General features: G+C 40.8%; 1 protein-coding gene across 1 annotated transcript; it reads right to left on the reverse strand.

Moving 5' to 3' along the window:
* Window positions 1-15,678: 15,678 nt before the first annotated feature.
* LOC121859578 lies at window positions 15,679-18,734 on the reverse strand. Its single transcript, XM_042356514.1, has 4 exons — window positions 18,606-18,734; window positions 18,293-18,413; window positions 18,016-18,152; window positions 15,679-15,735 (listed from the first exon to the last, which is right to left on the reverse strand). The coding sequence occupies exons 1-4, from the start codon at window positions 18,732-18,734 to the stop codon at window positions 15,679-15,681; spliced, it is 444 nt and encodes a 147-aa protein (XP_042212448.1).
* Window positions 18,735-26,159: the final 7,425 nt, after the last annotated feature.

Here is a 26,159-nt window from a genome sequence, read left to right on the forward strand (position 1 = left end):
TAAATCGAGATCCCAGTATACCGTAAACCAAGTCCCTAATTCCCTTAACCAAGTCCAAACACCCAATACTCTCAAACAAGTTCACCAGTACCCTAAACCAAGACCCCAGTACCCTAAATCAAGTCCCCAGTGCCCTAAACCAAGTCCCAGTGCCCTAATCTTAAAGACTTATAAATTTTTTCTTGAAAGAATATATAAGAACGTATCTAACTGTCTCTGTGTAGCTACGGCATCATAAAGAAAGAATAAATTGGTGTCGAAATTGCTCTGAGACTCAACTAGACAACGTTCTCTTATTCTCAGGAAGCGAGGAAAGAAAACATTGATGAGGGCATCTTTGAGAGCCGAGAGCACCCGAGTGTCTAACATGATGAAGAATAATGTAAATACTTCTTCTTCAGGACTCGAGGCGTCAACCCCTTGTGCTAACTGTGGCGGTGGATGGGAGGAAGTAAAGGGTTAATACTTGATGTGTGACCGCTGCCTAGGATGCCACCATCACTACCACCCACTGCCACCGCTACCTACGCTGCCAACACCACCAGCTACTAAAACCACCACCCACTGCCGCCAACACCACCTGCTGCCATCACCACCTCCTGCCAACACCACCACCTTCTGCCGTTTGCCATACATCACCAGCCGCCTACCACCTTATCCCACCTGCTATCCATATACACCCGCCCATCACATGCCGCCCATCATCTACCACCCATCATCTGCCACCCACCACCGCCTGGAGCATCGTACTAGAGTAGGAAATCTTCAGGTACGATCATAAGGGCCGTTGAGGAATAATTTATAACTTAGGTAAAGGAAGGTTTGATTATGGCTACCAGAGATGGATGGAGAGTTCTTCTTCTTCTTCTTCTTCTTCTTCTTCTTCTTCTTCTTCTTCTTCTTCTTCTTCTTCTTCTTCTTCTTCTTCTTCTTCTTCTTCTTCTTCTTCTTCTTCTTCTTCTTCTTCTTTCTTCTTCTTCTTCTTCCTCTTATTCTTCTTCTTCCTCTTATTCTTCTTCTTCTTCTTCTTCTTCTTCTTCTTCTATACGCCTGAGAATTAACGCCATTCCTTTAATTCTGGATCAATTAAATTAAAACCTGACCTGTTTGTATCAAGGCCCAGTACCCCCTAAAAACTTATTTGATGCTTTGATTTTGACCTTCATAAGGATTGTACGGAGGTCAGAAGTCAAACCCCCCCCCCCTCAAACTTTATATTTTAAACTTATATTTGGTCAACTTTACACCAAATAAGACGAAACTTAACATAAATGTACCTTGTTATATATAGTGTTAAAATATAAGTGAGAATTTGGTTTTAGGATTTTTACATGACTCAAAAGTTATAAAAAAATGCCTAATTTAAAGGAGGTTTTGGTTTCTTATTATACAGTATGTTTACCACTATATATGGGAGTAGACCTTAGAGTAGACCTTAAACGACGGTACAGTAGTTTTAGAATCTATATGTTGTTTTATCGTTGTTCAAGGGTCAAAGTTCTCTATGTGGAATTGAATACCCTTTGTGTACATACTGAACCTCTAATGATCTGTTTTCGTATATTTTTTTTCCTTCTTTCTTTATTACTTTATTCAAGCTGCAGTCATGTAAGTAGAGTCGTAATGAGCCATCTAGTTGAAGTTTTTTTCTTCCTCTTTGTATCGTCCTTTCATACGTTCACTGAGTTGTGTTCACGCTGTAGTATTCAATGTTCGTTTAACCTCCGTTTTATGTGACGTCGTTGATTCAGATTATAACGTTTATGTTTGCTTTAATAACACATTAAGTCACGTCTCATGTTCATCACTGATATGAAAAAAAAGTTTAATATATTCATTGCATTCACATCAACTTTCGTGTCATGTTAATCAGAAATTCTAATCAATCACAGTGCGTTCATTAAGCTCACACGACCACACTCCTCTTTGTTCAATTATTATTCTAGTTTAAATACCCGAGGATGACGGAGGTGAACCCCGTGTCCACCTTCACCTCGGCATCACACAGCCACTCGAGGCCACTTGACCATCTATTATATAAAACTTACTTGATGAGCAGTATCGATCACCGTCACAACGGAGGAGCGACGCGTTCCACCACCCGCTGAGGAAGCCTTCAACTAAACTGAACTACAAGAAACAGGGATTCAACTACATCTAATTTTAACCAAATAAACTAAAGAAAATAATAACGTATGGCAAGTGAAAATGAATTCCTTAAGTCTTTCTTTTTTTCGATATACAAGACGGCAGTGTAGTTGGCACTGCACTCGACTGCCTTCACTTCCCCATCTGGGTGAACTGGGGGTGTGCTCTGGGGGTTAAACCAGTGACCCTCAGGACGGAAGGCAAGCCCTGTATCCCTTCGGCCGCCTCACCCCAAATCAAAACTAAGATACCCCTAAAATATGATTAACATCAAAATTAAAGATACCATATCATGTCCTTGGCCATACAGCTCTCATACAAAAACGTTATAAATAATTTTTTTACAAAGTTCCATTAGGAAGTTACGCATCCATAACCTCGTTTAAGTTCCATAATTTTCTGTACATGACTATATCAGTCTTCACTTGGTCCGCTGTGAGTATGACTTGTGGAAGGAACTGTAACAAAGCACAGCACAGATGAGCCAGTTTATAACACAGGTGCCATGACAACGCTTTGACCACCTGCAGCGTCCACTGTATTTACGTGGCCACAACAAAGCACCGACAGGAAATACGTAAAATAAATATTGCCTTAAATTCTTTCTGTCAACACAAGACCATAACACAACATTCTATGAAAAAGACGAGAGTTATTGTCGTCTCAATATATTCCCTACGCTCCACATTCTTAAATGTTCGTATGTTTAAAATTCTCCGTTACTGAAGATTTGAGAATGACCCCGACTTTCAATTTAGTTAAAGTACATAATTATATAACATCTAATAACAGTGTCGAAATCATAATAAGACTATACCTTAATTAGATACATTCACTTAATTAACACCAATTAGTGGACCAAACTAAAGTAAAGATTCTATTCACTGCCTCTCCTCTCTGCCTTAATTCTGTCCCTTAAGTGGTAGTTAAATGATTGGATCTCATTAAGGTGAAGCCAAAGTATAATTTGGATAATATATTTGGGTGTAATTTTGGCCTTCAGCTAAAACTTACCAATCAATTGTGTTAATCGTAAGTCTTCAGCTACGAGAAATGTCCATCTTAAGAGACCATAAGAATATAAATTCCCCAGAACATTCTCCCCCCCCCCCTCACTCCCAAGCTTTTCTCACCTAAAGATTAACCTAACCTAACACTATTTGGGGATGAAGTTAGGTTAGGTTAGGTTAGGTTGGGTTAGGTTAGGTTAGGTTAAGTTAGGTTAGGTTAGGTTAGGTTAGGTTGTTTAATTTTCAGGTGATCTAGAATATGGAACTTGAAGACTTTATATGATTTCTAGTAATCTCATAGGTATTATTATTATTATTATTATTATTATTATTATTATTATTATTATTATTATTATTATTATTATTATTATTATTATTATTATTATTATTATTATTATTATTATTATTATTATTATTATTATTATCATCATCATCATCACCTTGGTTGTGTCGCAGCTAAAGTGAACCTCTTAGTCGTCCTTTCATGTCATTACTAAAGGAGGAAATATAATTCACTAGTTCCGAGAGTGTGTGAGGTGCGGGTAGTGTGACGCCTCCCCCCTGTTTACTCTCCCTCTCTTCCTCTCAATAACAATCCCTCTTCCTCCCTTCTTCTCTCCCTCTCCTTCCTCCAGCTAACAATCCCTCTCCCTCTCCTTCCTCCAGCTAACAATCCCTCTCCCTCTCCTTCCTCCAGCTAACAATCCCTCTCCCTCCCTCCCTCCCACTTACAATTCTCCTCCCTCCATCTCTATTACTCTCCACCAGCCCTCTCCACGCACCTCTCATCCCTCTCCACTATATTACTCCCGACTTCCCCACTGACCTCCCTTCTTCACCCCACTCTGCCTTTACCCCCATTCTCCTCTCCCTTTGCCTCCTCTCCCTCTCCTCACTCAGCCTCTATTCCCACTTAACCACTCTTCATACTTCATAGCCCCCCCATCCCTCTCCTCACTCTCCTCACTCCACCTTACGTCCCTCTCTTTACTCCCCTTGTCTCCCTCTCCTCACTCAAACCCTTCCTTGCCTCCTCCCCATTTATTCCTCTCTCACCTCCTCCCCACAGCTCTTCTCACTTATTTGTCTCCTCTTCATCTTCCCTCTCTCACCTCCTCTCAACCTTGCCTCTTCCTCCTCTTCCTCACTGCTCTTCTCACCTACTTGCCTCCTCTTCATCTTCCCTCTCACACTTCCTCTCATCCTATTCATCTACCCTCTTCCTCCGCCTCCTCTCACCTCCGAGGCACTTCAGTAGTGGTACCAAGTGTAAGGGAACAAGACACTCAAGCTCTGATCTACTTAAAAAAAAATGAGCTTGAGACAAAAGCAAATATAAGATACGAGTAAAAAATTATGTAAAAAGACAGTATGTGGAATATTATTACAGTGCATAAAAAATATAATGTGCGTAAAAATACAATGGGCATAAATATATAATGTAAGCAAAAATACAATGTACAGTACGTAAAAATACAATGAACGTAAAAATACTGTACTGTGCACATCATTGTCAGCCTTAATATCTCTTTTATCCATATTACGCTACATAACATTCAAATCCACCGCGCTTGTAGTCACAGAAAACGGGAAACGTTGGTAAAGGATAACTCACCTACTGTATGTTGTTTTATACGAATTATACCAAGGTACGGTCATATAATATTAAGTGTATGTACTTATAGCATTAAGGAGAACTCAAGGTATCTATAGGATGATTGGGAAGGTCCAATTGATACGGACTAGTGTACTATAAGGGATAAGTGTAGATGGTGTTTGAACATATTATTTACGTCTGTGAATGATTAGTGAACAAAGCTACTGCAGGTATCAGATGAAAATATAAGAGAAGTGTTGGAAGTGATCCAGAAACTATACTTCAAAGAAAATATCTTGTATGCCTCGGTGTGAGCTTAATACACCTTGCTATCTTATGTGAGGAATGACCACGAACAATGCAATGGTCAGAGAATCTTATGAATGTGTTCAACGATTGCAACGTGTGAGGGGAGGATCCCTAAATACAGATTGAAGTGAAGTGGATATACCCACGCCATGAAAATACGACGCTAGGCTTTGTCTGTGTTGGCGCCCATTTTGCCCCGGGCTACAGTTTTGAGTTAATAATATAGCCCAATTAATTTCCCCAGTAATTGGCAAAGCAGATCCTTACTTTAGTATGTAATTTAGGATTAAGATATATAATTATAAGGCCTAAGGTCACAATAGATAGGAAAGTGTGTATGCGAGAACCAGAATAATATCAAAGTGAAAATTAAAGATTCGAAACTGTAGGCCTAGTTCAGTGAGAGACGCGAGGCATCGCCCTTAGTTATGCCCGACTTCTCACCAAAACAGGTCAGTGAACTCCATCGTGCTCCATTCAGCCCTAAAAGGACTTATCTAGCAGATTTTTTACATCTTAAAACCTTGCCTAATGTTATAAAGTGAAGTAATAGTTGCATTAATGCGTGGTGATAAAAGCCTATCAGGCATTACGCTTAGTTATGCCATACTTCTCACCACAACAGGTACGCACGCGTCCAGAGCGTCGGCCAAGCCACCACCAAACACCACTGTAAGGGACTCACCGGGTGTGGTGTATCTGCTTATGGCCAATATGCACCTCCACTGTGAATCTGTGGATACCCTACATATCACCACCCAGGATAGGAGAAAATAATTGTGTGTTTGAGAAGTTTCGTGGTCGCTACGTGGAAGCGACCTAATAATGCCAGGCGTGGAACCAGTACTGGTATGATTACCTGGGAAGTATCCCATCTACTCAACAAGAGTAGAGTGTGAACGAGGTACCTGGTATGTGAACCTAAGAATACCGAGGAGTTCCATACTTGTAGGTGTGGAGTGTACCCGGGATGTGGGGCTATAATGTAACATGTAATGCTATACTCTAACAGGTGGTGCAGTCTGATGTGTTGGGTGTTATGGTAAGAAGGAATGACCGAGGTAAGAAGGTCAGTGGTTGTTATGAAGAATGAAGATGATAATAGTAGTTATTTGATGAAAGACGTGTACTGATGTGAAGTGTAATGAACATAATAGTGGTCCCCCTGATGTAGTCCAACTCCTTTTGTATTGTGACTGGATGCAATATGTTTTTATAAGGAATAAAATAATTAAGTCATGCTTAATGTTTCACCCTTCTTCCCACTCTCGATTTGGTCAATGAAAAACCCAACCCAATGCCTAGCTTACTCTGCCCGCTACCTAACGAGCTCCATACTGTCCAGGGGGGGTCTGGTGGCAGCGACCTTAAACTTGAGTGTAGAGTTAAGTTATCCCCTTAGAATTAGTGACCCAAGAATCGGGCAGTATAATACAATGTACATAAAATACAACGTATTCCAAATTTAAACACATATAACAAAATATAAGTTATGAAAAAAAGACGCATTACGTAAAAAGGATGCAAAACGATAATGTAAATAAAAAACAAAATAATAAAAAATATAAAATAAAAGATAAAAAAAAAAATCGTAAAAATTATCAGGTAGGTAGAAGAGAGAGAGTGTAGCCTAAGTGGAAAAGCATGCAGGTTATCCTCAGGTGATCAACCCTACCATTTTACGCTTCTACCTGAACTAAAGTGACTCTCTCTCTCTCTCTCTCTCTCTCTTTCTCTCTCTCTCTCTCTCTCTCTCTCCCTCTCTCTCTCTCTCTCTCTCTCATAAAAATACAAAACAGTACAAGTAAAAATCACACATAAAAACAAAACAATATAACTTAATTAAAGACAAAATGCATCAAAAACACCCAAAATATGAGACAAACAAACATACAAACAAAAGACAAACAAAGAAACAAACAGAAGACAAACAAAGAAACAAACATACAGACATGAGACAAACAAACAAACAGAATATCAGATTTGGACGTCAAACAGCACAGAAAATTATGAGGCAGAAATCTTGAAGCCTCGTCAGGGAAGTTATTATTATTCAATGAACAACACCCAAAACATCAGCAATAACATAAGCAACATTAACAAAACAATAACAACATGAACAACATTAACAAAAACAATAACAACAACACCAAATACTGTATAACAATGAAAACACAATAACAAAGCGAAGGCGAATGTTAATTAAAAATAATAATAATTGAAATTGATGCAAATATAATAAAAAAAAAATAATAAATAATAATAACAAAAAAAAAAATAAACATTACTAACTAAAGCAAAAAATAAACATTAATAACAAATGCAAAAATAACAAAACAAAAATAACAATGCAAAAGCAAACATACTAAGCAAAAATAAACATTACATTAAAACAAAACCAAAAATAACATACTAACAAGAGCAAATATAACATTGTTAACAAAAGCAAAAATAACATTACTAACAAAAGCAAAAATAAACATTACTAACAAAAGCAAAAATATACTAACAAAAGCAAAAAATTACTAACAAAAGCAAAAAATAAACATTACTAACAAAAGCAAAAAAAACATTAACAAAGGTAAATAACAATAAAAATAGCAATACAAAAACAAAATCATAAAACAATCATTGCAAAAAAACAAAAGCAAATAGCAATAAGAAAAAGAATTCCTGAAACAATAAAAACAAACAAATTATAATTAACTTTGATGGAAAACAAATAAAATATCACAAATAAAGCCTTTTATGTGTTAATTAACCCAGTGAATCCCTTGAGTACGATGACAACCCCGGAGTACAATTTTATAGTACTCTGAGGCATAGTTAAGCGTATTCAAGGGATTAAATCATCTTATTGAAGGGGCTTAAATCATTGTAGTCAAATATCTAAGTTCTTGCACTCAAATCGTTAAATCATTGTTCTCAAGTGGTTAAATCATTGTACTCAGGGGGTTAAATCGTCGTACTCAATTGATTATATCATAGTACTCAAGGGCTTAAATTATTGTACTCACGGGGGTTAAGTCATTATACTCAAAAGGTTAAATCATTCAAGAGGTCATGTCATTGTTATTATAGGTGTAGTAACCGCTATGTATAGTTACCATATTAAGCAGAAACCACAAAACACAATCATCGGGTAAGGAACCGCTCTACAATCCACACTGCAGACACCACAAACTACACAAATCCACTATAGAAACCAAGTTCAGTAATATAATCAGGGAAGAAACCACTAGAAACCACAATGGCAAAGGGTGGAAAATGAAAACCCTCCGCCTACCATATTCTATACAACACCTCGCAACAACCTGCATTTACGTCCACATCAGCGAAAAACTGTTTACTCTCAGGCCTGGAGATGTACTCAGGATCTTTGAGGAAGGGAGAGAGGAGAGAGAGGAGAAGAGAGAGGTAAAAATAAGAGGTAGATGGATTAGCGACAGAGCACGGACGGTGAGAGGTCCCCCTCCCTCCTTCTCTCCCTCCTTCCCTCCTTCAGCCAGCGTCCATCCCTCCTTGGTACTAGAGCCGCACAAAGGCATCACAGGACAATGAGAAGGGTGACTAAAGACAAATATGGATGATGCATAAAAGGCTGGTCTGATGATCTGAGGACAAGAGATCAGTTAAGACAAAAGAATCAAATGGTCGAGTGAATCACCTAAGGACAACCAACACAATATAAACCTCAAGTCCAAGAAAAAAAAAACGTAATAACAACAAAACACAAGAATAATTCACAGTGCAGAGAAGAAAACTACGATAAACAGGAAGAAAAATCATTACGTGACATAGATTAAAGACCAAAGAAGAAAATAAAAACTACAGGGGAAGAAAATAAAGACCTAAACCTCTAAATATGAAATAAGAAACGATAAAACAAAGATTAAAAGTAGATTACACAAAACTAAAAGTGTAAAATCTCGAAAAAAATTTAAACAAAAAAACGAGAGACTTTTGCAGAATGACTGAACACAACATAAAGGAGGATGAAAACTGAGAAGAGAAAAAAAAGACGGGTGAAAAATCAAGAAATGTAAAAAAAAAAAAAAAAAGAGATATATAAACAATAATAAGAGAGGTTGACAAAAGGAGTGAGTGAGGTACGTGGCCATGGCCCTTTACACACACTCTTTTATAACCGGAAACTATTGACCAGGTCACCTAGAAGATGGTTCCGCCCTACCCCCTCTCCCCCTTCTACTCTCTCTTCTTCTCTATCTCCACTTCCATCTCTCTCTCCTCCTCCTTGTTCGTGTCTCACCACCCTTCCTCCCTCTTCCTCTTTCCTTCTCTTCTTCCCTCTTCCCCTTCCTCCTCTTCCTCTCTCTCCCTTTCTCAAAATATCATCCCCACCCTCATACTCGTACTGGATACCCACATTATTTCTCTCTCCTTCTCCACTCCTTTATACTCAACCCCCCTCCCCCCTAGCCCCCACCCCTACCCCACCCTCCCTACACCCCTAGCCACCCTCCTCCTCGTCTCTCCTACCAGTGTCGTTTATGAAGGTCAGTTTAGGGTCACTTACACTTATCCTGGTCACTTAAGGTCATCACAGAGACACTGGCCATTTCCTGGGTCAATAAAGGTTATCTACTTTCTCAATGATCACAGAAGAGTCAAGAGAGGTCACAGAGTCTCCTAGTTGCTCTCAGGTGAAGTCTATTTGGATGTCACAGAGTCTCCTAGTTCCTCTCAGGTAAAGTCTATTTGGATGTCACAGACTCTCCTAGTTCCTCCCAGCTGAAGTCTATTTGGATGTCACAGAGTCTCCTAGTTCCTCTCAGGTAAAGTCTATTTGGATGTCACAGACTCTCCTAGTTCCTCCCAGCTGAAGTCTATTTGGATGTCACAGACTCTCCTAGTTCCTCTCAGCTGAGGTTCTATTTGGGGTGATAGAGATTTACTTGGGGGTCACTGAAGATAATGTAAGGTTAAGCTACAGGTCATCTTGGGTCACTGGGGGCATCATTGTGCCCCTGGAATTGACCTATTGGCATTAAAGGTCAATTATTATACCAGACTCGTGAATCACACATAAACTTAAATACAAAATACATAATAATACATGAAGTAGATGAGGAATACATACGATAAATAATAATAAAGATATAAAAAATCAATGTAAAATGAAAACACAATGAAACAAAAGAAATAAAAGTCAAATAAAAAAATGAACATGAAAAACAGTTTATGTGTGAGTGAACTTGAAACCAGATGAACAAAAGTCTGTGATTGGTGACAACTCTCTCTCTCTCTCTCTCTCTCTCTCTCTCTCTCTCTCTCTCTCTCTCTCTCTCTCTCTCTCTTCCCGTCACCACCTCCACCCACCACCGTATTGCAACTGATTTCATCGTATTTATTTTTATTTTTATTCAAGTTTCGACATATTTCATCACCTTTCAGTTTTTAGGTTCAGTTACGTTATTTAACCGGATTTAATATATATTTACCATCATGTCGGATTATATGATGTTCTATTCTTAATCCGGCTTTATTCTATAGTGTGAAGGGATATCGACGTTATCCGGCCAATCTCCGTATTTCAGGAGAGGCGACTTTATTTTACCGTATTTCGATAATTTTCTATTTTATTATCAGTCAGTCGTCAGCTGGCCGGATTAAAGTGTTTATTTTTATATTCAATTTCACCTTGTTTATTGTGTTGGCCGGTTCCCCTGATATCCGGCCACCGAATTTCAACGCATTTTACAACCTGATTTCCAACGCATATCAAAGATGTACATCATATTTGAACGCACATCAACGCCCAAAATATTCAACGTATTTCGACGTCAAAAAATATATCAACGCATTTCAACGCCCCCCAAAAATTCACCTCATTTCAATTCAACGTCCCCCCCCCCCACAAAAATATCAACGCATTTCAGACTAAATTACAACGCATTTCAAATCACGAATTATTTCAACGCATTTCAATGCCCATCAGGTATTGACAAGCCGTGAACGGGCGATACATCACTCTGTTAAAAGTTTTATCTGTGAAGTGAAAGCTCGCTGTACTCCCGCTGTAAACAGATAGAGGTAGGTGATGGATAAATAGATATAGTGTTAATGTAAATGTTGTCCGTGTTAACAGAGAGGATTATAGAATTTGTTTACTGAAATTGTTGCACACAGAGAGAGAGAGAGACTATAAATAAGGCAGAAGTTCTCGACACACACAAGTTCCCCGTGTGTCTCTATATGACACTAGTGGGCCACGTCTCATGTCAACGAGTTTAAAAGCTTCAAGTTATCCTTATCAACTACTTGAGAAGAGCTGGCAGTCGCTCTCCTACCCCCGACGTCTGATGCCGTTAAGAAATACAAGCGCTGTGTTGAGTTCAACTCCAACAAGTGATTTTAGACGGTGAGGACTGTGTGTTCGGTAAGACACTGTACTTTTAGTGCGATGAACGCTGTGTTGAGTTTAAAAGATCTGAACATTCTCTTTACTAAAACCTCGACAAGTTGTGTTAAACGGTGAGAACTCTGTGTCTGGGAAGAAGCAACAAGTGCTGTTAAAAGTTAAGACGTGTGTTTAGAAAGAAATGTTTTAAACGGTAGGACCGCTGTGTGCAGCAACAAGTGTTTTACAAGATAAGAATGATGTGTTTTGTAACAAGAGTTTTAAGAAGGGAAAAGATCTGTATTTACTAACTAGTATTTTTTAGACAATAAGAAAGGTGTGAGAACGTTGTGTTCAGTAACCACTTTTAAAAGCAGAAAACGTGTGTTTATTAATTAGTGCTTTTGAAATGTGGGAACAATGTGTTCATTAGTTAACACACTCAGCGGGTGTGGACGCTGCCGTGCTACACCATGAGTTGTACCGATCCACTACTGTGTGACCATTGATTATCACACCTCCCTGTGCCAGCTGCCTCCACCCTCCTACTCGTTTCCATACCCGTTCCATTTCCACCTTGAAAGTGAAAGTGGATCTTATAGGCCAGAGGCAGTGTGGCCAGCACCTAACCACCTTCACTTCCTTCCCTGCAAAGTTAAGTCAACTGGGGAGCCCCTGAGCGCTACCCGGTGACACTGAGGACAGGAGGTGATCCGCCGCACCTCTGCAACTTCCTTGTGTTTAATATTTTCTGCAAACAACTTCAGGTACAGGTACAGGTTCAGAAAATTCAAAATGTATCTAGAAGTAAGGTACAGCGTCTCCCTCATGTCACCAACAACCTCATACCAACATCTCTTTTGTGTCAACTGCATAATCTGAGTCAGGAATAACACGGAAACAATGGCCAAACATATTATGAACTCTGAGGAAAGAATGGCAGCACTGAACTGAAATATATATACAAATACACATGACTTAGCCGATCATTCCCACACACACACACACACACACACACACACACACACACACAAAACTAATACTGTCTCTTAATACGTAAACATTGATCTTAAAACACATACAGGCCTTCCAAAAGTTGTTCCTTATGTCTCACCCTGTATCTTAGTTATAGCTCCTCATAACTAATTATATAAGGACCAAATATATTCCTACAACAATAGCTCGTCTAATACCTGGCCATGAAGTAAGATATAATGGAACGGAACGAAGCAAGAACGTAAAAGAAATGCATTAATTCAAGCCTAAAAAATAATAATAATAATAATAATAATAATAATAATAATAATAATAATAATAATAATAATAATAATAATAATAATAATAATAATAATAAATAATAATAATAACTTCGTGAACCAATAACTAAAATAACCCTTATAACTCCTAAACCAACAACTATACAACACAAAACAAGCAACACTGAACCAAAGATACACCAACACAAGTTACGTTCCAAACACCCTCCCCTTCTCCCCCCCACCCGCAAGAAAAAAAAATCTCAGTAGTTGTATAAAAAATAAACTTAAAAGGTGTAATTAAGTTCCCACAAGTCAAAGGCTGAGTTAATATTCGGATTAGATTTCAAGAGTAAGCCCCGGCAGGTATGAGGATTGGCTAGATGCATCAGGAAGCTCTTGTAGTGATGCTTGGCTTAGTAACGAAGCCAGCGAGGACTGAAGATTATGGTGATGATAGTAGGTGTGTGTGTGTGTGTGTGTGTGTGTGTGTGTGTGTGTGTGTGTGTGTGTGTGTGTGTGTGTGTGTGTGTGTGTGTGTGTGTGTGTGTGTGTGTGTGTGTGTGTGTGTGTGTGTGATGAATATCGTGTTTTTCATCTCGCTCTTTCTCTGCTTGTTATATATACATCTCTCTCTCTCTCTCTCTCTCTCACAGCAGATATACATATGTAGATTCGTACATGTTTCAACCATCCCTCAACACACACACACACACACACAGACGTGACTGGCGGTGTAGTCTGGCTCAGGTTACCCCATAGATCACCACCCAACCTCCCGTCACTGGGAAAAGAAAACCCGTCTAGTTATGGTATAGTCTCTGTTCGCTTTCGACCCCATTTTGGCTGACACACACACACACACACACACACACACACACACACACACACACACACACACATCCTGTATATTTGAGATGTGTGTAAATATCTTCATTATTTTAAGAGAAATTTACGTATGGTTGTGTGAGAATTGACTTCCAGTGTCACTTATTTGTATAAAAAAATATCACGTTTTTTCGTGGTGGGGAGGTGATGGTGGGGGAGAGGTGGTGATAGTGGAGGGATGGAGATGGTGGTGGCAATGGAAAGGTGGTGAAATAGTGGTGGTAAAGAGGTGGTGGTGGAGAGGTGATGGAGTGGTATTAGTTGAGAGGTGGTGGTGATGGTGATGAAGAGGTGGTGATGGAGGGGTATTGGTGATGAGTGGTGGTGAAGTGAATTAGACTGTTGCCGCGGGTAACCCACACTCATCCTGTGAGCGGTAGGACAAAATGGATTACAGAACAGAGGTCACAAAGGCCTTTGTCAGACCCCAGTGGTCAGTTGACTGTAGCAGTCGGTATTACGGGGCTGGTTTATTACACAGGGCCACACAGTCTTTACATAATAGTTGAATTATTCACTTTGGAAAATGTGGATAATTCCATACCATTGTAAACACACCTACATAAAGAATTTCCTGCCAAAGGTAAGTACTCATATTCCTAACATTACTCTAACAGTAACAAAACACAATTTCTTAACCCAATAACTTCACCACAGTGAACAAAGAATCAACTAATGCAATTTTGATCTCGTCTGCCTGCTAGCTCAAAATTCACCTGCTAACTTTCTCTTAACTACAGGTTTTCACAGTTCTGCTTGACAATAGAAAATCAAAACAAACAGCATTCCTGACACTCTGAGGTGAGGGTATTTTTTTTTTTTTTTTTTTATTGGGCACTCCCTACATCCTTGTGTAAGGTGAAGCGCAGAAGCGTTTACAGCGCCCAACAGGGAAGCATGCTAAGTTCATGCTTGCCTTTATGTCTCATGAGTTAAGGGCGTAGAAGCCTGAAGAGTCAAGGGCATAGAAGCCTGAAGAGTCAATGGTTTATGTCATCAAGTTATTGGAAGCTCCAACAACTTTTCCCCGAATACGAATTCGCAACTTTTCGATTTACACCAGGTACCTACTTAACTGCTAGGTGAACAGGGACTAATGGGGGCTAGGAAGTATGTCCAAACAACTTCCACCGGCCCGGGAATCGAACCCGTGACATCTCGCTTGCGAAGGCAAGAGCGGTACCACTCTACCACCAGCACCCCCAAGGTGAGGGTATTGAGACTCATTATGAGGATAGGCAGTGACTGATGAGACTGTCTGTGGTTCAGTAACTCCTACAGATGAGGACAGAGAGTGTGACGAGCATCAACATGAGAAGACGACTAGATGTTGATTCTGAGACTCCATTCTCGAGTATGTTATTGTTGAAGAGTTATGAATAGAGGGGTAGTGGTGGTGATAGAGGGATGGTGGTAGTGGTGGGGATGGTGGTGATAGAGGGTTGGTTGTAGTGGTGGAGTGGTGGCGATGATAGAGGGGTGATGGTGTTGATAGAGGGGAGGTGGTGATGATAAAGGGATGGTGGCTAGTGGTGGTGAGATGGCGATGATAGGGGGATGGCGTAGGGGTTGTGGTAGTGGTGGAGGTGGTGATGAAGAGGGTGGGGGTAGTGATGATGGTGGAAGAAGGTGATGATGAAGGGGTGGATAGGTGATGTAGACAGATAGACAGACGAAGAAAAAATAAACATATAGAAATAGACGGAGAGGTAGAGAGACTGATGCTCAGAAAAAATAATAATAATAACAAGCAGACGGGGAGAGAAACGGATAAATTAACAGAAAGAGAATAATCAATAACAACAAACAGACAGATAACGTAAAAGAGATAGACAGACAACAAACAAACAAACTTATTTATAGACGCAAATAATCGAGAGAGAGACAAAAAGACAAGAGAACAATCACAGAGAGAGAGAGAGACAGAGAGAGAGATCAATCAGAGAGAGAGAGAGAGAGAGAGATAAAGAGACAGTCAAACAGAGAGATAATGTCAACACTCTACAATGAACTTTAACTTTCGATGTGTTAGAATGAAAAAATAAAATAAAAAAACTTGTGACATTGGTAATGGAGTGTTATTTTGGTGGGCAAATGTGACCTTTAACGTCATAATGGAGCCAACTCATTTTTAAGGACGCACAAACAATTATCTTTTTTCTTGTCCTGTAAAACCAAAAGCATACACAAACACAGTAACAAAAAAAAACACACACACACACCACACACCTGCTTTTCATACGGGCTGTTGTCAAAGGTAGTTGACATACGGATTTTAAGTTCACATCACAAGAAAACTAAGACTTTAAGTCACTTTATGAGAGCCTTAGTGAAGCAGCCAACAGAACCTGAACTATTATGTTTTATTCTAATTTATGGTAATTAGAAAGATCACCATCGTGGTCCATTTGTCATATAATTCTCTTAAATTTTAAATATTCAAAAATTCCTTCATAGTGAACATTTTTTTAAATATCATTGCATTTCTTTTCAAAAAGGCAAAACTAATCAACCTAACTTAACCTAACCTACCTACCTCAACTTAACCTACCTAACTTAACTTTACGATCTAACAGTATATCATCATTAAGTTACATAGGTTAAGTTAGGAATTAGTTCATTTTTCTCTTTCCAAACAAGTATATGATGCCCTCTCAGCTGTCAAGAAGGAAGTGGATCGCGATATTGATCTTCATTATCCATCTCATTGTTTACGTCTACAATAAATCTCTTGGTCAGTGAAGATCCAAGCCACACCAGGAACTAAGAAAAGAAACACGTGATGTGCAGTTCAGGTCGAGAGCAAAGCCGAAAGGTCAACAGAGCCCCATCTTAACCTCTCGGGCGTGACCCTCCCCCACCCCCGCCTCCCTCTCTCCTCAGGCCCAGACAAGTGATGGGCGGGTCTTCAGCTGACCACTAACTACAAAGCCCACTGTTGATTGATCTAGATCACCAGTGGCTCTACCAATCACAAGGCTGCTTTGACGTGGCTGACAAACACATATACACACACACACACACACACACACACACACACAAATATACACAACTGACCAACTTTACCAAACACAAGGATTTATGATGATACAAATATTTTTGGAGAGATAAACACACACACACACACACACACACACACACACACACACACACACACACACACACACACACACACACACACACACACACACACACACACACACACACACATATAAACTCGCACAAACAAATACGCAGCAGACGAGCGACATCAAAGCCATCTGTTGACTGGTTCACACAAGCATGAGCTCCACCAATCAGAAGGCTTATGTGACCGCTGGGAGGAAAGGGGGGGGGTAGGTTACTGACACGTATGCACTCACGTCTCTTCCGCGTTTGAGTGTTTGATGTGAGTGTATAAATAATAACTACGACTTACACTCAAGTTTCTTCCGCCTTTGAGTAGTTCCTTTGTCCTGACATTAATATTCTTTTGGGTAATTATATTGTCTTAATTATTTTAGGTCTTTAATGATCAGTCTTAAACCATTTTGTTATTTAGTCTTAGTCTTTAGGTACTTCAACGGTCCAAGGTCTTTAAGCACCGTTCATTAGGTCTTAGTTTTCCACACATCAAAAACAAATAACTTGTGATAACTGTTGGTTCTCTGTTTACCTTAAGCAGAGTATTTGGAACTTTTCTGTGTATATATATACCGTAAGTGAATAATGTATGTGTTTACCTAATCAAAATATGTGTGTGTGTGTGTGTGTGTGTGTGTGTGTGTGTGTGTGTGTGTGTGTGTTTTCATATTTGCCGGTTATATAGCACACAACCCAACACTACAGGTACACCCCAACCCTGTGATAACATTACACTGCGTCACATATCCTCCAACAGGAACAAATATAAGAATAACAGATCTTAATATTCCTCACCTCTATATTCCTCACCTCTATATTCCTCACCTCTATATTCCTCACCTCTATATTCCTCTCCCCTATATTCCTCACCTCTATATTCCTCACCCCTATATTCCTCACCCCTATATTCCTCACCCCTATATTCCTCACCTCTATATTCCTCACCCCTATATTCCTCACCTCTATATTCCTCACCCCTATATTCCTCACCTCTATATCCCTCACCTCTATATTCCTCACCTCTATATTCCTCACCCACATATTCCTCACATATTCCTCACATATATTTCTCACCTCCCTCACCTATATTCCTCACCTCTATATTCCTCACCTCTATATTCCTCCACCTCCTATATTCCTCACCTCTATATTCCTCACCTCTATATTCCTCACCTCTATATTCCTCACCCCTATATTCTTCTCCCCTATATTCCTCACCTCTATATTCCTCTCCCTTATACTCTTCACCTCTATATTCCTCTTCCCTATATTCCTCACCTCTATATTCCTCACCTCTATATTCCTCTCACCTATATTTCTCACCTCCATATTCCTCACCTCTATATTCCTCACCTCTATATTCCTCACCCCTATATTCCTCACCTCTATATTCCTCACCTCTATATTCCTCACCTCTATATTCCTCACCTCTATATTCCTCACCCCTATATTCCTCCACCCTCATATTCCCTATATTCCTCAATATTCCTCACCCCTATATTCCTCACCCCTATATTCCTCACCTCTATATTCCTCACCTCCTGCCTATTCCTCACCCCTATATTCCCTCCCTATATTCCTCACCTCCTATTTCCTCTACCTCTATATTCCTCACCCCTATATTCCTCACCTCTATATTCCTCCACCCCTATATTCCTCACCTCTATATATTCCTCACCCCCATATTCACCTCTATATTCCTCACCCCTATATTCCTCACCCTATATTCCCTCATATTCCCCATATTTTCCTCACCCCTATTCCTCACCTCTATATTCCCTCACCCCTATATTCCTCCCTATATTCCTCACCTCTATATTCTCACCCCTATATTCCTCACCTCCATATTCCTCACCTCCTATATTCCTCACTCACCTCTATATTCCTCCTATATTCCTCCATATTCCCCTCACCTCTATATTCCTCTCCCCTAAATTCCTCTCCCCTATATTCCTCACCTCTATATTCCTCACCTCTATATTCCTCACCTCAATATTCCTCACCCCTATATTCCTCACCTCAATATTCCTCACCTCAAGCATAACTCATATCCTCGAAAATGGGGTAAAACTCAAACCAAATTGTGAGATGAAATCAATACAAATATTGTCACTCCACCGTTGCCGTCCAGCCGATGGAGCGCTGTGTTTTTTGAGGCAATAAAGCGGTGATATATGTGTATGTGTGTGTGTGTGTGTGTGTGTGTGTGTGTGTGTGTGTGTGTGTGTGTGTGTGTGTGTGTGTGTGTGTCTTAGATGGTTGTACATGTTGTTTACTTAAGTGATGAAGTGTGTTTAAATAATATATTTCACACACACACACACACACACACACACACACACACACACACACACACACACTCACACACACACACACACACACACACACACAGACACACACACACACACACACACACACACACACACACACACACACACACACACACACACACACTCACACACACACACACAATAGTTTCCCCCACTTCTCAGCTACCCGTCGATACAGCTCACTCACGCACCACTGTCCTGCCAAACTTTCTCTGCCACGAAACTTTAACTCGATAGCACGAAACTGTCTCTTGGGTGGCCCAGGACGAAATGAAACAGGGCTTTAAAGACACACGAAACTTTACCATGAAGGCACGACACAAGCGACCATGAAAACACGAAATTGACCCGTGAAGACAATGAAGACACGAATATACCCTACAATAATAATAATAAAAAAACAATAAAAATAATAGGTTAGGTTAGGTTAGGTTAGGTTATGTTAGGTTAGGTTAGGTTAGGTTAGGTTAGGTTATGTTAGACCCCTACCTCACCCCGTTCTAAATACCTCAGTAGTCAAGATATACGTGGAAATAATAATCTCAAATCAACAGCTCATCAAAACACAACCTCGCTTTAAACACATCCGAGGAACGATAAACAAAACCTTAAGTATCGTCATAATGGCAATGGAAACTATTACTTGATCAGAAGATGCCATGAGTATTAACGAGCTCACGAATGGACAGACAGACACCACCAAGAACAAAATACCTTCACTATAGCGAGAGAGACAAATATTTTACCCTACATCGATTTTTTTTTATAGGTAGGAAGAGATATTGTATATGTATAGTGAAAAGTTCTTCTTCTTCTTCTTATTATTATTATTATTATTATTCTGTGATGATGATGATATCTCTCTTGTTATCTCTATCTCAGTTTAAAGTTTCCATAATTGATAAATATCTCTTTATCTCTGTAATATTCTGAACTCAAGAAATATATGTTTTTTAATTCGTAAAATCTCTCTCTCTCTCTCTCTCTCTCTCTCTCTCTCTCTCTCTCTCTCTCTCTCTCTCCCTTTAATAATTCTCTATTAAGTAACAATGAGTTCCTGAATACCCATTAACCTGCAGTCATCACCTCTTTGTGTTATATCCAGATTATCACACCTCCGCCTCTCCTTTCTTCCCTTCCTCACTCACACACTCCCTCCTTCCACACCACACCACACCGCACCACACCACACCACACCACACCACACCACACCACACCACACCACACCACACCAGCTTCCCAACTAGGAGCCCTCATTGCATCAGCTCTTAAGTGGCAATAACAGGGATTTAAATGTGTGTGTGTGTGTGTGTGTGTGTGTGTGTGTGTGTGTGTGTGTGTGTGTGTGTGTGTGTGTGTGTGTGGCCACAAGCACCGCCGTGGTGACCTACAAGACGCCTACACCATTAAATGTCACTGTGAAATATTCAACACCACAGTATGGAGACGCCGGACTTGTGGCCCTGGGGAGGAGGAGAGAGGGAGATGGGGGGAGAGGGAGAGGGGGCAAGGGAGGAGTGTGGGAGAGAGGGAAAGGGAGGAGAAGGGGGGATGAGAGGGAGGGGGAGGGAGCGAGGAAGAGGAAGGGGAATAGGGAAGAGAAGAGGAGAAAGGTAGAGGAAGAAGGTGAAGAGAAGGGGAGAGGGTGAAGGGAAAGGGATAAATAAGGTGTAAAGGAAAGGAAGGGAAGGATGTAGTGGAAAGAAATGTGTACAAAAGAAAAGGAAAAGAGAATTGCGAAAAATTTGATGATATACTGTATGTCTTGTTCCCCTCCCGTCCCTCCCCCTCCCCCCTCAGTATCCAACCTTCCGAAGACCCTGGAGGATTTACTCCAGGCGGTCCCTTCCAACCTTCTGCGGTACAACGCTAAACTTTGAACTTGGAACCGAATATCCGAATCTGAAACCGAATCCGAAAACCTGTAACCGAGTCCGAATCTAGAACTGAATCCGAACCTTGAACTGAATATCTGGATCTGAAACAGATTATCTGTAGAATCTAATCCGAACCTGAACTTAGAACATGAACGCTTACGGTCACAAAAAGTACAGCACTGAAAATATTAAGATCAGGGTTAAACATTCATGATGACCAGGTTTAATGTTTTGTTTTGTTTTGGTTTAGTATTTTGGTCGATGGTTTAAAGCGTTTTATTGTAACTTTTTGGGGTTGAAACATTTTTTCTTACTTCAAACTTTTTTCTGTTTTTATTTTACGTTCTTTTTTACCTAAAATCATCGTGTTTTTCCTGAACGATATTTTATACGTGTTAAGCTATTTTTACCCTAAATTCTGTTTCCAACCTTATTTTTGTTTTTGATTTTGAACGATTGTTTTACCTAAGAAGTTATCATATTTTGACTGAACCATCAGTCTACTTTAAGCATCTTCATCCACATCGTTATTTCTTACCTCAAACTTTACAATTTATATTAGAAGTTTTAATTATTATCTTCACTTTTATAACTTAAAGTCACAAATCGTCATGCATGAAACACTGGACTCCGCCGCAACACAACAAAACATAAAAGCGGTATAACACAATATAAAGCAACACAACATAACGCGACACAACATAACAATACAACACAACCCAACACAACATAACGCGACACACCACAACACACAGGGAGGCAGGAAGTAGTGTAATGTCGTCTGTATCAGCCACTTGGACGTTTTATTGACTGCCTGGAAAAACAACACCCAACACACGCCTCTCTCTCTCTCTCTCTCTCTCTCTCTCTCTCTCTCTCTCTCTCTCTCTCTCTCTCTTGTCTCAACAGTAACTTCAATAACCTGTGTGTCATACCGACGTAACTGTGTATGATTGTTAATTTAAATGTGTACAGATGATTCGTGTTTGTTTGCTTCCATCAACAAAACACTGGACGTAAGGAGTGGAGGTGACGTTCCCGTGGCTCGTCCTATGAGGCAGTCGTGTTTAATCCGCCTGTTACTCTTCTTCTAAATCAATCGTCCCAGACACATCGGTTAAGGGGTAGGGGTCAGGAACCTTTTAATTTGAGGGATTTATAATTGTCTGCTGTCTAGTGGAGAATGTAAGACTCAATGAAAGATGTTGAGCCCCTTGAGCACGATTACTTAACCCCATGAATACGATTACTTAACCCCTTGAGCACGATTACTTAACCCCTTGAGCACGATTACTTAACCCCATGAATACGATTACTTAACCCCTTGAGCCCAAGTACTTAACCCTTCGGTTGCTCAAAAGTACGAACGGTATAATTATTTCTTGGTAAAGTCAAGATAAAATTCAATATTATTTTCGTTGCCATATTTTAATTTACCCAGCTATGCGAAAACTCATCTGAGATCCAAAAATTTCCTGTCAAAATGGCTTTAAAATTGCAGTCAGACTACCGTACCTAAAACGATCTCTCTCTCTCTCTCTCTCTCTCTCTCTCTCTCTCTCTCTCTCTCTCTCTCTCTCTCGATGATCAAAACAAATGACGTAGGTATACTTGAAAATCCGTAAGAGGTGAGTCAGTTAAGGCCTCGGATGACGTGAGAGATGCGTACCCTGCCTTAAATACCAACCATGACGTCACTGAAAGCGTGATGACGTCAGTGTTCGTTTAATGTCTTTGTTATGGACGCTGGACAGAGAGATCTTGTTTCATTTATTATTATTTGAGCAGTTGTCTACGTGTTGTACTTTTTTCCGATTGTGGTGGTTGTGGTAGGTTGTGGTAGTGTTGGCAGGTTGTGGTAGTGTTGGCAGGTTGTGGTAGTAAAGGTAGTGTTGGCAGGTTGTAGTGGTTGTGGTATTGTTGGCAGCTTGAGGTGGTGTTGGTAGGTTGTGGTAGTGTTGGCAGCTTGTGGTGGTGTTGGTAGGTTGTGGTGGTGTTGGCAGGTTGTGGTAGTAAAGGTAGTGTTGGCAGGTTGTAGTGGTTGTGGTATTGTTGGCAGCTTGAGGTGGTGTTGGTAGGTTGTGGTAGTGTTGGCAGCTTGTGGTGGTGTTGGTAGGTTGTGGTGGTGTTGGCAGGTTGTGGTAGTAAAGGTAGTGTTGGCAGGTTGTAGTGGTTGTGGTATTGTTGGCAGGTGGTGGTGGTGTTGGCAGGGTTGTGTGGTAGGTTGTGTAGTGTTGTGGTTGTAGTGTGTTGGCAGGTTGTGGTGGTGTTGGCAGGTTGTGGTGGTGTTGGTAGTGTTGGTGGTTGTGGTAGTGGCAGCAGGTGGTGTTGGCAGGTTGTGGTGGTGTTGGTAGGTTGTGGTAGTGTTGGTTGTGGTGGTGTTGGCAGGTTGTGGTAGTGGCAGCTTGTGGTGGTGTTGGCAGCTTGTGGTAGTGTAGGTTGTGGTGGTGTTGGTAGGTTGTGGTAGTGTTGGTAGGTTGTGGTAGTGTTGGCAGGATGTGATGGTGTTGGCAGGTTGTGTTGGTGTTGATGCGGTGTGGTAGTGTCGGCAGGTTGTGGTAGTGTTGGTAGGTTGTGGTGGTGTTGGAGGTTGTGGTAGTGTTGGCAGGTTGTGGTAGTGTTGGTAGGTTGTGGTGGTTGTGGTAGTGTTGGCAGCTTGTGGTAGTGTTGGCAGGTTGTGGTGGTGCTGGTAGGTTGTGGTAGTTGGTGGTGTTGTTAGGTTATGGTAGTAAAGGTAGTGTTGGCAGGTTGTGTTATCTGAAGTAGTGTTGGCAGGTTGTGTGGTTGAGGTGATGTTGGCAGGTTGTGTTGGTTGAGGTGATGTTGGCAGGTTGTGTGTTTGTGGGTACTGTTGGCAGGTTGTGGTAGTGTTGGCAGGTTGTGGTAGTGTTGGCAGGTTGTGGTAGTGTTGGCAGGTTGGGTTGTGGTAGTGTTGGCAGCTTGTGGTGGTGTTGGTAGGTTGTGGTAGTTGGTGGTGTTGGAAGGTTATGGTAGTAAAGGTAGTGCTGGCAGGTTGTGTTATCTGATGTAGTGTTGGCAGGTTGTGTTGGTTGAGGTGATGTTGGCAGGTTGTGTTGGTAAAGGTGATGTTGGCAGTTTCAGGTGGATGGGGTAGCGTTGGCAGGTTGTGTTAGTAAAGGTGATGTTGGCAGGGTTGTGGTAGCTCAAGTAGTGTTGGCAGGTTGTGGTGGTTGTGGTAGTGTGTTGGCAGTTTGTGGTGGTTGGGGGTAGCGTTGGCAGGTTGTGTTAGTAAAGGTGGTGTTGGCAGGTTGTGTTGGTTAAGGTAATGTTGGCAGGTTGTGGTGGTTGTGGTAGTGTTGGCAGTTTGTGGTGGTTGGGCGGCGTTGGCAGGTTGTATTAGTAAAGGTGGTGTTGGCAGGTTGTGTTGGTTAAGGTAATGTTGGCAGGTTGTGGTGGTTGTGGTAGTGTTGGCAGTTTGTGGTGGTTGGGGCAGCGTTGGCAGGTGTATTAGTAAAGGTGGTGTTGGCAGGTTGTGTTGGTAAGTGGTGTTGGCAGGTTGTGTTGGTTAAGTAATGTTGCAGGTTGTGGTGGTTGTGGTAGTGTTGGCAGTTTGTGGTGGTTGGGCAGCGTTGGCAGGTTGTATTAGTAAAGGTGGTGTTGGCAGGTTGTGTTGGTAAATGTGGTTGTTGGCAGGTTGTGTTGGTTAAGGTAATGTTGGCAGGTTGTGGTGGTAGTGTTGGCAGTTTGTGGTGGTTGGGGCAGCGTTGGCAGGTTGTGTTGGTAAATGTGGTGTTGGCAGGTTGTAGTTGCTCAAGTAGTGTTGGCAAGTTGTGTTATCTGAAGTAGTGTTGGCAGGTTGTGTTGGTAAAGGTGGTGTTGGCAGATTGTAGTAGCTCAAGTAGTGTTGGCAGGTAGCGGTAGCTCAAGTAGTGTTGGTAGGTAGGTAGGTATCGGTCATTACAAAACCTTTTTTTTTTTACCCTTCTTCCACCCGGGACCATCCAACGGCCCCTCCTAAGAAAAGAGATGAAGTATAACGTCCCTTTAAGAGTCACTGAGGAAGTGGTCTACCAATCCCCTAAGGGTACTTAAGGCTTTTATTATCCCGAGACGAGAAACCTCCCACACACCCACACACCCACACACACACCCACATCCTAAGGCGAGTCTTATATCACTGTGCACTATCAATCCTTATCACGGGTTCGTATCAGGGGTTCAAAATGGCCACTATAAGCCTTTTTTGAACCTCCATGTGTATGAGTGTAAAAAAAATCAACGATGTCTATTTTGTAACTATTGATCTAAAAATCAGTGTTATACCAATTTGAATATATCCAAAAAAATAATAATTCAGGTGTGTTAGGGGAGATATATATATACACATACAGGTATACATGACTTTCCAAACACCTGAATTGTTTTGTTTTACGTTTAAGTTTAGAGTATAGGAAGGTGATTTTGGGGGCCCCTGACGCACTAAATATTTCTTCTCTACACACACACACACACACACACACACACACACACACACACACACACAGGTAAAGTTTCATTCATATGTCTTGGCCAACAATACAAGAACTCAGGACTAGAAAGGCTTTAAGGACGCTGAAGACAGACTTACTGACAGAATCTCAGATAAGCAGAATGACAGTCAGACCCAACAATCAATCTGACAATAAGACATTCAGACAGACACACAGACAGACAGACACCAAAACATAAAGATATATAGACAGACAGACACAGACACTAACAGTCACACAAGCGGGTACAGACAGACAGACAGACAGACAGATAGACACCCAAAGAGAAAGACACATACCGTACACTTACATAGACAGACAGACATAAAGACATTCTGACACACACATAAACACACAACTCAGACAGACAGATATCCTAGACAACAGACCAACATAATCCCAACAGCCATATGAGAATTTAGAAAACACGTCGAAATCAACTAAAGGAGGAACAAAAAAAGAGAACAAAACAAAGAGAGGGAGAAAAAGTTAGAGACGGGAGAGAAAAATGGAAAAGTTCTCTTGATGAGAATTAAAGCCAATGAGGCATGGAACGGGACAGACTTAGTGGGAATGGGAGAAAATAGTAAAGAAAAAATGAAAGGATAAATACCGGAGAGAGAGAGAGAGAGAGAGAGAGAGAGAGAGAGAGAGAGAGAGAGAGAGAGAGAGAGAGAGAGAGAGAGAGAGAGAGATTATACCATCACACACACACACACACACATCAGCCATTAACTCAAGAAACGAAATCCCGAACTATTCTTAAGGTA

The sequence above is a fragment of the Homarus americanus genome, unplaced genomic scaffold, assembly GCF_018991925.1.
Source record: "Homarus americanus isolate GMGI-L3 unplaced genomic scaffold, GMGI_Hamer_2.0 scaffold7626, whole genome shotgun sequence".
Taxonomy (NCBI): domain Eukaryota; kingdom Metazoa; phylum Arthropoda; class Malacostraca; order Decapoda; family Nephropidae; genus Homarus; species Homarus americanus.